This window comes from Aplysia californica, unplaced genomic scaffold (genome assembly GCF_000002075.1).
Source record: "Aplysia californica isolate F4 #8 unplaced genomic scaffold, AplCal3.0 scaffold00009, whole genome shotgun sequence".
Classification (NCBI taxonomy): domain Eukaryota; kingdom Metazoa; phylum Mollusca; class Gastropoda; order Aplysiida; family Aplysiidae; genus Aplysia; species Aplysia californica.
In genome coordinates, this window is record NW_004797279.1 from 2,129,091 (window position 1) to 2,142,711 (window position 13,621).

Consider the following 13,621-nt stretch of genomic DNA (forward strand, 5'->3'; position numbering starts at 1 on the left):
GTTACACAACCTAGTTAGAAGAAATGCATAAATAGAGAGGAAACGATTAAATGCAAATTGAACATTCTACCATAAATTATACCATAAATGTTGAGGGAGCAAAGTGTAGATTTTCATCAAATGGGGACGATACTCGTCATTGAAATTCTTCATGTCTTCCTCTATTAATGTTGACACACAACGTATTTCCCTTTTTTCACTACTTAGACGTTCATTATAAATCAGAATTACTGCCTATACAACAGAGATATAATATGATTCAAGTAATGAGTGCATCTTATTTATATTTCTACCACATTTATTATATGGAAAAGGCTTGCAAATTCGACGAATTTACCTATTGCAGGTAGAATGTATGAGAGAAAAAAAATGTCTTTAACATTTTCAATTCTTTTGCTACTAGACATTTCACTCCCATCTATATCAACCTTTTTATTTTTATACGCAATAAACAAAATGGAAATACATCTCATACTGTCATTCATTTCTTTTGAGTATGTTGGACTTGCAAATGATCAATACAATTTAGATCAATGTAGGAGACTGGCTGCTTCGACCTTGCGGCCAGGGCTAACACAGGGTGAGTGGCACACAAACTCTCAGCTCAAAGACAGTTACTCGACAGGGCAGCTGGTTTCCTCACACAGGAAAACAACAGCAAGAGCCCACCCGTTGAACCACAGACGCCTGCCACTAATACGCGATTCTGTTTTTATGAAAAGACACACCTATAGGATGCCACACAATGAAGGTCTCTCTGCACTTATTCAACACCCAAAACATTTCAATACAGACGGTGGGTGTTTTTTTCTATTTTCCTAGAAGACTATGAAAAGCCAGAGTGAAGTGAGAAATATTTAGGAGTTCAGTTTCTTGGTGTCTTTAGTTTGGATGGTATAATGTTGAATGATGGCACGGATGCCCATGTTGAAACCCCATCGGAACATTATTTAATTCTTGTTGTCTGATGTGATTTCTTTTTTCGTTTTTATCCTGCAAGGGAGGGTTACTTTTTAAGTCGTGCTAGTTGAAAATATTATAAATAGGAAATACACATGATATGGTGTAAGATGGAATCCACCCCATACCATACGATTTACTTACTTAAAGATATACCAGCAGGGGCAGTTTGTTAACTGGGCAAACCGGCGGTGCCGGTCAAAGTTTTGTCGGCCTATCTGTTGACAAGAGATTTATTGCTGATGATGATTTTCATTCAGTTTTAAGTAAATCCAAACAAACATGTATCAACATTCTTAAAGCTCCGTGCCGATTTGAAGGCGCTCAAATAGACAAGTGAGATTCGCTGATGTTTTGTCGCGACAGAGCCTCATTCCTTCACCTTTGTTTATCGCACCGGCTCGTAACTTTAAATCGTCTCTCGTCAAGCCGTCACGTCCCGGAACTTCGTACGAGGACAAACGAACATAGCGGGTACAGCGATGACGTCAGTCCGCTGGGCAAATCCATCGACAGCCCTAAGAGCGAATATAGCACCCCTTGATAGCCAAATTGGCCTTCGTGTTGCTTACAAAATGAGTAATGAGACTGTCTTGAGTCTTCAGCAGCACAGATACGTGAAATATTTTATCAGCAATACATGTACTTATCTTTCAGCCTTTCTCTAACTATCATCAGAACATTTATTGTCAGCATGGCACTAATCTTTTTTGTTTATTGAATTTTTAGCCACCTATATTTCCTGTTTGGTGACTATTCATCGCTTTCTCCCCATTAATAACGTACCTGGCCCATAAAAGTCTAGCCGGCGAAAAGAGGAATTGTCTAGAGAAGATATATAAGGAGAACTATAACGAGGAGCGATAGGCTCTCAGCTGTCAGACTCTGGTCCGAAAACAATGGGCCTACCCCCTCCCTTCCCTCCCCCTATCCACCGTCACCACAACTAGACACCAACTTCTATAATTAGCATTTGACACACGTCCCCACATTGTTACAACAGTGTTCTGAGAACTGAGAAGTGTGATGAAGAACGTTTGATTACATAATGATGGAAAACTGTTGTGTGCTAACTTTGTCCAGCTTTGTATTGTATCTGATTGTAGATACAAGGGACAGCATCATTGGTACAGTATCAATTGACCTTTTGTCATCATACAGTTATGTTCTTATTACATATTTACAGGTCAGTGCACGTCGATATTGTGTGTGGGTGTGTAAAAGGTAAAAGTCTTTGGTTCAAGTGCCAGAGGCCATGACCAGCAGTTTATTGCGCTTCTCACTTTCAGTTTGTTTTCTAGCATAGACTCTAGTAGTGTTTCTTTTTTTATACTGTTCAAGTCAGTTTCTATTAACTCAGTAACTTCCATCATACATTAATCATAACATTGTTTCTTGACACTACCATATTTCTGCTCTTCCACATTATATTAAAATGTTTACAATGGTGTGTGTGTGTGAGTGGGGGAGGGGGTGGGGATAGCGAAAGTAGAGGCATAAAATTAGGAGAGAGAGAGAGAGAGAGAGAGAGAGAGAGAGAGAGAGAGAGAGAGAGAGAGAGAGAGAGAATGTGTTTTTGTGTGTGTGTATTTTGTGTGTGTGTGTGTGTGAGTGTGTGTGTGTGTGTGTGTGTGTGTGTGTTGTGAAGGAAGGGAGTAGGGGGAGGAAGAAAGAGTCTATGTGAATGTTGGCGGTCAGTTATTTAAACCACGAGCCCCCACTTTATACCAGTCGCCATCGCGTTCCTTGTTGGGCCAAAATTATCATTTTGACAAATAAAGAAAACATAACCGAAAAAAGCAACCAAACAAACAAGCAAACAAAATCTCTAGTGTGTCTCTTAACTTTTATAAAGCATTGAAGTCTTCTATTACCTTGAAAAGATCGACATGGTGCAGCAAAAAAAACCCCGCCTATCTTTTGAAAAGAAAACCCAAAGAAAGAAAGGACCACGGCCTGCAGTGCAATGATACAGTATTTAATATACAAGTCGTTATCTTAGAACTACAAAGTTTCATCTGACATTTTGAGTCATTTTGAGTTACTAAGACCATGAGATGACCAACCAAATATTCTGTCTGCTCCATCAAAATCGTAAGATTATTAAGAATCGGTATTAAAATGTTCAAGGAATCGCTTTCGAAAAAGCTTGACATAGTTTGAGACTCAAAATCTTTGTCGTAAAATTTCTTAAAACTAGGCACTGAGCAGATAGAACTATTTTAATTCTGAGGTAGCGAAATACCCCAGGAGCAATAACGGAAAGAAGAGCGAACAGAAAACGAGAAAGAGAGAAGAAGCGAAAGTGACAACGTTTTGGTGGACTGGAGGGCGGGATGATTAATGAATACCGATCGAATGAAAGCAGTCAACGTTTCTTCTCATATAAAATATAAACTTTGAGCCTCTGTGGTCAGTAACACAGCGGCACATTCACCCGTGTTTCACGTCAATGCGCATCTGCACATCTGTTACTCAGGCTAGTCCCTCTTCTGCCCCTATCCCGAGAAAATCGCTGCCCCACACCTGTCATTCCCACATCAGTTTTCAACACTTGACATCACAACATGATATTGATATCTAATCGCCTTGTGGGCCTCAGGATGGCAAAATCCTTCCACCTGTACCTAATACATTTGACCTGCACAGGTGGCTCTATACATTAAAATTCGTACAGGAGGACATCCTAATGAATATTAGTAAAAATGGGTCGATTGAAGTACGCCAGTTTCATTAACGTTCCATAACAGCAGGAAATAAGTAAGCTTTGTTCAACGAGAGTGTCCAGCCTGTACGCCTCCGCGTGAGTCAGTTCTGATCTCGAATTTTTCGAAACAGTAACTGGGTCTTCTCAGTTTATCTCCCCCCTTCCCTCCCCACTCCCCACCCACACGCACACTCACACATGCACATGCACGCACAAAAAGTTGAAAACTCTCCAAAAAAATCTGTATATCTATTCGTAAAAAACTAAATCAAAATATATCTGTCTGTCTATCTACCTTTCTATCTATCTATCTATCTATCTATCTATCTATCTATCTATCTATTTATCTATCTATCTATCTATCTATCTATCTATCTATCTATCTATCTATCTATCTATAATCAAAGTGTCACTTCTATGAAATTCATATCGATGAAAGAAGGATCAGGTAAGAAATGTAACCTCATAAAAAAAACTACAAGACGGAACGCCCCGCTGAACGACAATAATATATATTTTTTAAATATCATGATCCTTTGTTCAGTTCTCAATTCAATTCCCTGATTAGTTTCAACGCAACTAATAATAACTAGCCAGATAAAGGAGAGCTAGCTTACAACCACCCGTAACGGGTGCTCTAATATGTAAAATGTGTTACTGGTGATTTGCGGTTCTATCGACACTATTTAGATCATTTAGGAGGTGGGTCAACATGGTATGAGAGAGAAACAACGACCCAACTGACCGACGGAGATACTCGAGATAAAAAAAAAACCCTCGTACGCGAAAATAGAACTCATGCCTTCTGCAAGCGACGGCGAAGCCTAACCACTAAACCATTTACACGGATTTAAAATGTAGGAACAGCTTTCATTTGTGAAATTACACAAAACTTGGTCTTGACGGGTTTAGTTACTCGGTATTTTTCACATAAAAATTAAGTTTGAGTTTGACCCCCCCCCCCCTTCCCCAAACCCCATTATCATATTTCGGTCTCTGTATATCTGTTTGTCTGCGTGTCAGTCTTTCTATCTGTCTGAGTGTCTATCTTACTGTCTCTCTCTCTCTCTCTCTCTCTCTCTCTCTCTCTCTCTCTCTCTCTCTCTCTCTCTCTCTCTCTCTCTCTCTCGCTCATCTTTCCCCCTCTCTCTATCGCCTCTCTCTCTGTCTCTATGTGTTCCTCCCTCTCTCTCTTTCTCTCTTTCTCTCTCCTTCTCTCTCTCTCTCTCTCTCTCTCTCTCTCTCTCTCTCTCTTCTGTATGGCAGGGGGGGGGGGGAGGGGAGAAGATCCTTGAGTACAGGTAGGAGATCAGAGTGAGACACAATTCTCCTCTTGACAGCTACTTTCAAAATGGAGAACTCCAGATATCTTTTTTGTAGTTCTCGCCTTTAACATGATATACACATGCATAGCAAGTTAAAAAAACGAACGCAAATGCATTCTTGTGGCCCCCTAAGCTTAATAAATAAAAGTCCATTATGTTCGGATTTCCCCCTTCCTCTGCCTAAAAGTATGTCCACAACGGTAATGGTTGATGGAGCAGCTTAGTTTTGAGTTTAGTTTTTCTGTCCTCTCGTACCGTAAGGTGTCGAGGGTAATTGTCGGACATTGGCCAGGTGTGTGGCCTTTTGGATCGTCATATTGTTCCTGTTGGAGGCTTTCTTTGACTCTATTTTTTTGGGTCGTGTTGGCGCTTTTAATCCATTAAATATCTTGTTGTAGGTCTTTGAGGCTGTCTGTTGCGGTCCCATTCTTACAGAGCGTCCGAACCATTTGATGTGTTGTCTTTCAGTGTGTGCTTGATTCTATGTTCACGTATTATCTGGCGTTGTCATTTCTTTGTTTGTCTATTCTTCTGACAATACATATGTAAATGCACGGGTTTAATGCCCCTTTCAACACTATTGGGTCTTCCTGTGAAGAATAAGTGTCTTTCTGAGACATAACATTCCACGTGCAGAGATCTTTGTTTGTTGTCTTTTATTGGAGGTCAAGGTTTGACAGTGTAGGTTTGGATATTGATGTGATGAGTCGTTTCTTTGTTTCTGTTGGGATGTTGTTTAAATAATACCCCCTTAAAACCCACTCATCTTCGCTAAGAATACAGCAAAACGGTATCTCCATTACCTGGAAAAAGAAATGAAGTTACTGTTAACAGCCACTGGCATCCGTTTTCGACTACGCGCCCGGTGTAGAAGCCTCGCGGCTTTTAAAATTAATTTTACAAACTTGACCTTACACATTATTTGTCCGGGCATGGTGACAGGTCCGGACCGATGTAACTAATCATTCTGTGTAACAAATTGGCCTCTACAACCTTGCTTATATAAACAGAAATATTTGAAAATTTTATTTTTATTTCTACTTACAGTATATACGGACCACGCCAAAACTCTTGGCAGGGCATTGTGTAAGCAACAGTTACTACTGGACATGGACACAAACAATTGTTTTCTCAACTGGATCTAATGTTGAATTGCCACACGACGAGTGTGTGTTTGTGAACCCGTGACTTTCTTCAATAGCGCAAATGCAAACATTCTAAACCCAGTATCGAAAGTATTAGACAAAAATTAACAAAAATAGTGTGTATGTCAAAAATATTGTGTGATGTTCTGTCAGGATCCAATTCTACGTGTGATGAATGTAGAAATAATTATATAGAAACAAGGGATATCGACTAGGCAAATATAAGGAGAAATAGGAGAAAGAACTGAACTGTTCTGTCCGGATTTTGACACGATGTGTTTTGTTACAAAACGCTGTCTGGGGTCTCAATGACATGCAAAATTACATGAAATCGGTCTTTCTTTTTTTTTCTTATTAAGAGATAGGTGCTCATTGTTTGCAAGAATAATGTTGTACAATTGACGCATACGGTTTCTAAACCTTTGTCTTTCGCTTGCCATTCAAACAGTACCAATTCCATCTTAAATTATAAAAGTGGGTCTTCAATTAGACTTGTGAGTCTGGAACATCTTAACTAGATTAAAGAAATCGAAAAAGAAAATGAATGGTCATTAAATTTTGTCACAGAAAAAGTATGTACAAGCTGAAAAGAGTCCTGGAAAATGTATATCCAAAAGCTTTTGAGGTAAAAGAATACTTGACAAAGCTTTCCTCATGAAAAATTTTAATTACTTCCATTTGTTTGTTATAAACAAGTTGCTAGTGCATACACACAGGGATATAATTACCTTGGTTTTTACTTTCAGAACAGCTTTCCAGGATGGGCTACACATCATTTTGTCTTTTCGTTCTGATCTCGATAACAGCTCATTCATCAGCCCAAGGTAAAGACTTATATGATTTAGAAAATTGAATATGTTCTATCAACACCTTCTTCCTTTCTTTTTTTAAATTTTTATTTATTTGTTTCTTTGTAGGTTTTTGTTTTTGTTTTGTTTCTTGTTGTGCTGGTTTTTTAAATAGTTTTATTTGCTTCGTTTTGTTTTTGTTTTGTTTGTTGTTTATGTGTTAGTTATTAGCGGTGAATTTGAAAAAAAGGGGGGGGGGAGGCGGCTGATTTCTGCAGGTACAGTTATTTGGATATATACACTCTACTTTTATTCGTAGTTTTAACAAGTGCATATGTGTGGAAAAAGCGGAGGGTACACTTGGCAGGATTTGCTAAATGATTATGAGTTGGGATGACATCCCTTGAGCATTTTCTTTGAACAATACTATCAACATCAAACTATCTTTATCTGATTGGATTTGCAGAAGAAGATGCAGAACTCATTTCTGATTTCACTGAAAGATTTACAAGCTCAATTCAGCTTTAATTTGTTTAATAAGGGCGCTTGATTACTCTGATATTCTTTCTTGATCCTTTCAACTATTTATTTGAGTGGAAAGCGTTGCGTAATTACCCGCCCCGTAAGGTGGGAAATTTATTCGTGTTTTCTTTTAAGTTAAAGATTAAATGACTGCTTTCAGTGTTGTTCTTCACCTTTCCCATTCTGCACCCTTTCTGGAATAGAATATTTTTCCTTATATGAAAGAGGGTGAATGTGCTCGTGTATCTCCCTCTGCTAAAGCATTTCAGTGCATATTACTATGTGGATTATAACAACTGTTGAGAAGTTTTGTTAGGTTTGAACGAGAAGTGTTAAAAATCCGTCGCAGATAGAAATTTTGTGAAGCTTTAAAGAAAAGTGAAGTGAAACTGTCGCAGTTAAGTTTTATTTGGCTTCTGTGAGTAGTGCAATGAAACTGTCGCAGTTCCTTTCGCTTATCAAGACTTTACAATTAATGTCCTTCCCGTCTAAGTCAAATTTCCTTATTCAATACCACCTAGCTGAGTCCTCTTGAGACACTTAACGAATCACTCTGGTATATTCCTAGGTTCCTATTTTTCTTCATTTCAAAAAAACATATGCCTACTTATACGTAATGAATTTATGAAGGGAGACAGGGCTCATTCCAATTAACAATGTGATAACAAGAAGTCTCTGTGAAAGTCTTCCCCGAGATAATCCCCCTCCTCCCTCCTCCTTCCCTACTTATTTTTACTTTTTCCTTTCTCTGGTATCCATAGGATGTCGAGGGCAGGTGAAGGTTTCCGGCCTGTGCTAGGTGTGCAGCGTCTGTGATAGACTGATAGATATTATGTTGTTGTTCCAGGACCTTTTAAACCCAATCCAGCCATGTCTGTCTCGGTCTTCCCCTTTTCTGTTAGCATGAATTTTGAGTCAAAGGTGTATTACCAGCTTAACTAGCAAGCTATGTGACCATGAATCTGGCAGCCAACATTTAAATGTCCACAAAATAGTTCTAAAATTGAAATATCATTTGAGAGTGGGTGTATGTATGTATGTATGTATGTATGTATGTGTGTGTGTGTGTGTGTGTGTGTGTGTGTGTGTGTGTGTGTGTGTGTGTGTGTGTGTGTGTGCGAGAGAGAGAGAGAGAGAGAGAGAGAGAGAGAGAAAGAAAGAGAGTGTATGTGTGTGCGTTGGTGTGTGTCAAGGTAGAGGGACAGGGTAAGGTCTCATCCCCACGAAGTTTCAGCTATAATGTGCCTACGTTTGCGTGTGTGCGTGTTTGTGTGTTCGTTTGTTTGTACCTGCATTCACGTGAACATGTACCCTGGACGAGGACGCAATATAGGCTGGCTGGAAATATTAAACTTACAGTAACGGGTTTTATCATTGAAGTCCAACGAAACTGATTAACTGGGATATTGTAATCTCGTGAACTTATTAGCAGCTCATACAGCCAGTTAAAACGTCTAAAATGTCGGAGACAGACAATCACCATTCGTAGATTGTGAAGGAAATACTTGAAGGCAAGGTGTAGGTCAAAACGGCTAAGGGTGAAAAAAAAACCAAGGTGGACCGATAGCATCAAGGCATGGACTAGCCTAAGTATGACAGAGTGTATTTATGATATAATTATTAGCAGCCATAAGCAATGGTGGGTCAATGCACGTCAACCTCCAATCCAGATACGTCACCTCCAGGTATCCAGGTATAAAAAGACTTTTATCTCTAAAAACACATGATTGATTTGTACCACAGATGCTTCCACAACGGTAACTGCTGCAACAGCAACAACAGCAGCAGCAGCAGCAACAGTATCAACAGCTAGCAGACGGGGAGCTTCTACTCATGTGGGTAGATCTTCTTTGGCAGTGAAATTGTTCTTTCCTCCCAACACGTACAGACAGATACCCCCACCCCTCCTCCTCTCCTGTTTCTCCTCTTTCTTGGTCATGCAAACACACACACACACACACACACACACACACATACACACTCACACACACACACACACACACACACACACACACACACACGCGCGCGCGCGCGCGCGCACACACACACTTACTTTTGCTGCAACATATGAGAATAGATCAGCAGTTTGAAACATAAGCACCACATTATAATCATGAACTCATATTCAGCAATTTTTTAAAATGTATATACATAAATACATTTTTTAAAATAAAGCTATTAATAATGTTCATACAATTCAGGGGGCTGTAAAATTATATGTTTTTATGGCCCCTGTTACTGTTCAGTATGTATTAGAACTTTTTAAATATGTATAGTTATAGTAAAACCTAAAATATGTTATTAAAAGATGCTCCCCGATTCTGGGGAGACATATAAAGACTTAAAATCGAAAAGGCCTAAGAAGGTCACCGACTGGCGAGAATAAATAAATGCCGTATAAGACACGTGGCCGTCTTACGCAGTGCCCTTATAATTATTATTCTTAATAGCCTTAAGGGAGAAAGATATGTGGCCGTTTGTACAGGTCTTATACAGGTTACCGTTATAGCATGTTCGTATGTAAGTAGGTTTGTGGTCATATTCAAATGAAGATAATAGGATGATGATGACGATGGACGCTACACCTGTCCTCAGGCAACAGCTCCAGTGTCAGTGACCCCAACGTATCCGCTGCCCACAGTCTCAGGCGGGTCTCAAGGGCCAGAGACCTCCACCACAACCACGACAAGACCCAGAGTCACCCAAAGTCCTTGGTTCCCCACGGCACCAATGGGCAGCCCTGTCAGAAACCCCTGGTTGTATTACCAGCCTTTCTTTCCCCCGTATGACGCCACGTCATCCGTCTACAACATGTACGGTCTTCAAGGGAGTCTTCCGTTTGCCACCCCCTACAGCAATGATCTCTCCAGGTCCTACGCTATCCAGTTACTCCCAGGATCAGGCGGAATGTGGCAATCGCCAGGAACAGGGGCTAAGAAAACACCTGCTCTCCTCATGCCGACTCAAAAGCCATCGCTCTGGTTCTAAAGCCGCTTTATGCCAACTGGCTCAAGAGCTATGAACCCCCTTCGACGTCTCGGAACAGCCAACACTCTATTGACTAAAAGCAACAACTGAAAAGCGGCAAGTGAAGGATCACGTGGTCGGTCAGGACTTAATCCTCCCTACAGGTTTGGAGATCTCATCGCTTCGGATTGGGGCATTGACAGATGTACAGAGTTCTTATCGTGCCCTTATTCATTAACTCACTGAGGATGCACATTCTAGTTTTTCGACAGCGCTTGAAGATACGCTGTTTTGGGGATATAACTTGATTATTCAAATAGATTTTCCTATTTTGTTTTTGTTTATTTGAAACTTTAAAAGGCATGCAACAATATGCATACTTTGAAATATATAAATTTGTGTTTCCCTTCTGCGTATGATGTTTCGACATGCATCGAAACATTGTATATTGGTTTGCTGCTAAACAGACAATGTGTCTGCTACATCCTCAAACAGTTTTTAAAAAGATGTACCTCAGTTTTCACATGTATCTCCGAGTTTTGAGTATGTTACTATTAAACATTTGGAAGAGGGTTTGGAAATACATGTATTCGTCTTAGAAATATAGCTTCTCTGTGGCTCTGTAAAGGTAGGCCCTATATAAAAATCATTCGAATTCATGCTTGCTTGTTATTTTACAATAGTTGTTAGTTCCTATTTGACTTTAAACGGTGTATAAAATAAACACGCTGTAGCAAATCGCGGAGTTTCTAGTCTCTTACCTAAGACCACAGTGACTTTTAATTTGTCAACCGATGTCAATAGATCAGAAAAAAGCTTACATCAAGACAGGCTGTCACAAGTCATGTGTATGCAGGATAGGACTTGAACCTAAGCGTAAATCTTGTTTCTTCTCTTATGCTGTACATCAGTGCGAGAAATAGAGCTATCTTGTAGGCTAGAAGCTCCACTTTATGACTTTTGAGAGATTTAGTCACAACTATCAAGACTGTTGAAATATTATTATTCCCTCAGGGCCCAAATTCGTACTTGTGAATGTCTGTGTTTCGTAGAATTTCAATGTCATATGGTAGGAACCCTCGTTTTTTCTACTAAATTAAAGCGAAATTTACATCAAAAACGGAAAAATGGACTGGCGCAACAGAGCATTAAGCTCGCAAAATACAACACTAAGCTCGCGAGTGGTCAAACTGGTATGTCCTGAGTCCGTTTGAAAATAATTGCAAACACCACGAAGATGATTAATCTGTGTTTGCTCTGTCATTATTCCTCTTTATGCTCCTTTCAGTGCTACGGTCATCCAAGCAATGTTTCTGGACAAATATGGTCATTAACGACGACAACAATGAATAACAATTTTCCGATTTTTGACTTGAGCAAAATTATTCTACTTGAGATATACATATCGGAGACGACTGGTAAGCCTTGTCGGAAGTTAAAGAACAGTTTTCTTGAAAAGAGTAAGAAAATATAAGAAATTTGGGACGGAAATCGTCCTGGTGAGAACAAGAAACATAGAAAAAGAGAAAAGGGAAACAACGCATTGTTAATAAAAACGTATAAATGATAAACAAGCAAATTTTAAAAGATATTCAAAAGATGAAAATGACCAAATACAAAAAGGTTATGGGTTTTTAATCCTGATATATAACTTGTACATATACATATCATAGGAAATCCAATTTTAACGAAGACGACATTTTCGATTCACTTTAGATTTTTATATAAACTATTTCATGAATCGGTTTTATATTTATTCAGTTCAGCAAAAGATCATGTTTTTTTACCAAATGAATTTTTATTACACGTAAAGCAATTGTGAATATCTTCTCAAGGAAACAGTGTGTACCCTTTGTTTCCGGAATCATTCAGTGGGTGTATCGGTCATCTTTTGGGGGGAAAGTCACACGCAATTGTGTCGATACAAACAATGCTTTGGATCAGTGAACTCCTTAAGAAATGAGAGAATGTAAATTTATTTGTAAAATTTTAAAGTTAGTATGCAAACGCTGTTCGTAGGACTTAATCAGTAAACTGAAGTTTGTTTGGGGTTTGTTTTTTTCTTGGTCCTCACAAGAAATCCATTGCTCCAAAGAACATCATATTGTACATGAGTTGTTGCTGGCGCTGGTAGTTTTGGTAGTTGTAGTAGTTGTTGTAGTTGTTGTAGTTGTTGTAGTAAGGATTGGTGTTGCTGTTGTAGTTGTAGTTGGGATATTGCCCACCTCCGTACCCGTTGATGAAGTTTGTGTTGGGGTTGGCATAGTAACCGTTGTTGTAGTTGTAGTACTGCTGATTGTACGCACCAAACGGGTTCGTCTGATAGTTTGTCTGTGGGTTGTACACTCCCCCTCCGCCCGGAGTCGATTGCCCAGCGCCTGAAGTTGGCTGTGATGATGGAAGTCCACTCCCGCTTCCACTAGTCTGTCCTGAGACGGGTGGGATGTTCTGAGTAGTTGGAGCAACAACACTGGTTGCGGTTGTCGGAGAAGGCGTGGTTGGGGGCTCAGTGGTAGGGGCGGCGGTAGAGGCGACTGGAGGGGCTGGGGCGGCCGTGGTTGTGGTGGTCTCTGGCTGACCGGGAGAGTCCGGAAGGGGGAGAGAAGGAGAGCTTGCGGCACTGGCGGTAGATGTACTTGCCGCCGCTGTGGTGATCATCGATGTCGCAGCTGCCGTTGACGCCGTCACAGCCGAAGTGGAGGCCTGGGCCGCGGCCTGGTGAAAACAGAAAAGATGAACAAAGTCACGTTATTAGGTGTGCTTCGGAGCACAGAGCAGTATGATATAATTATTGATACACCATCATCATCATGATCATCATCATGATCATCATCATCATCATCATCATCATCATCATCATCATCATCATCATCATCATCATCATCATCATCATCACCTTTTACAGTGCGTTAAAAATGCGTGGGGCAACCTTTCTTCTAATATGGAGTGAATTGATGTCACCCATACTTTGCAAAAGCAGTTTGCCTCAAGTTGTCTTTCACTTAATCATATTTTCCCTCAACATTTGGGGCTAGATTAAAATTTTAAAACGTGTGTCTAGATCAAATACATATACCCAAAAAACTATCTTTTTCAACAAAATCACTGTGGCTGTGTTTTACTCCTCATTTACATACCATTGCAGTTTGTTCAGTTTAGTTCCACATGTTTTGGTTTATCGTTATAGTCGGAATAAGCGAATAACGA

At 39.8% G+C, this 13,621-nt stretch overlaps 2 protein-coding genes across 4 annotated transcripts in view; one reads left to right on the forward strand and one right to left on the reverse strand.

Annotated features, from left to right (window-relative positions):
• The first annotated feature begins 1,949 nt into the window (after positions 1 to 1,949).
• LOC101849977 lies at positions 1,950 to 11,152 on the forward strand. Of its 2 annotated transcripts, none has more exons than XM_005089789.3 (4): positions 1,950 to 2,087; positions 6,884 to 6,961; positions 9,191 to 9,282; positions 10,043 to 11,152. In XM_005089789.3, the coding sequence occupies exons 1-4, from the start codon at positions 2,009 to 2,011 to the stop codon at positions 10,433 to 10,435; spliced, it is 642 nt and encodes a 213-aa protein (XP_005089846.1). In that variant the 5' UTR covers positions 1,950 to 2,008; the 3' UTR covers positions 10,436 to 11,152. The 2 variants fall into 2 exon arrangements, with proteins under 2 accessions (XP_005089846.1, XP_005089847.1); XM_005089790.3 differs by having other exon boundaries at positions 1,974 to 2,146.
• An 880-nt stretch (positions 11,153 to 12,032) lies between these two features.
• LOC101850686 (dr1-associated corepressor homolog) overlaps positions 12,033 to 13,621 on the reverse strand; it is a 5,417-nt gene continuing 3,828 nt past the window's right edge. For both annotated transcript variants that reach the window (XM_005089793.2, XM_005089794.2), the window contains exon 4: positions 12,033 to 13,129. In XM_005089793.2, the coding sequence (XP_005089850.1) occupies positions 12,485 to 13,129 (645 nt within the window). In that variant the 3' untranslated portion in view covers positions 12,033 to 12,484. The remainder of the gene's footprint in view (positions 13,130 to 13,621) is intronic.

Coding starts and splice junctions, on each gene's coding strand:
- LOC101849977 (XM_005089789.3), top strand. CDS start 2,009: ATGATGGAAAACTGTTGTGTGCTAACTTTGTCCAGCTTTGTATTGTAT. Junction 6,962..9,190: donor AGCTCATTCATCAGCCCAAG/GTAAAGACTTAT, acceptor TTTGTACCACAG/ATGCTTCCACAACGGTAACT. Junction 9,283..10,042: donor GACGGGGAGCTTCTACTCAT/GTGGGTAGATCT, acceptor ACCTGTCCTCAG/GCAACAGCTCCAGTGTCAGT.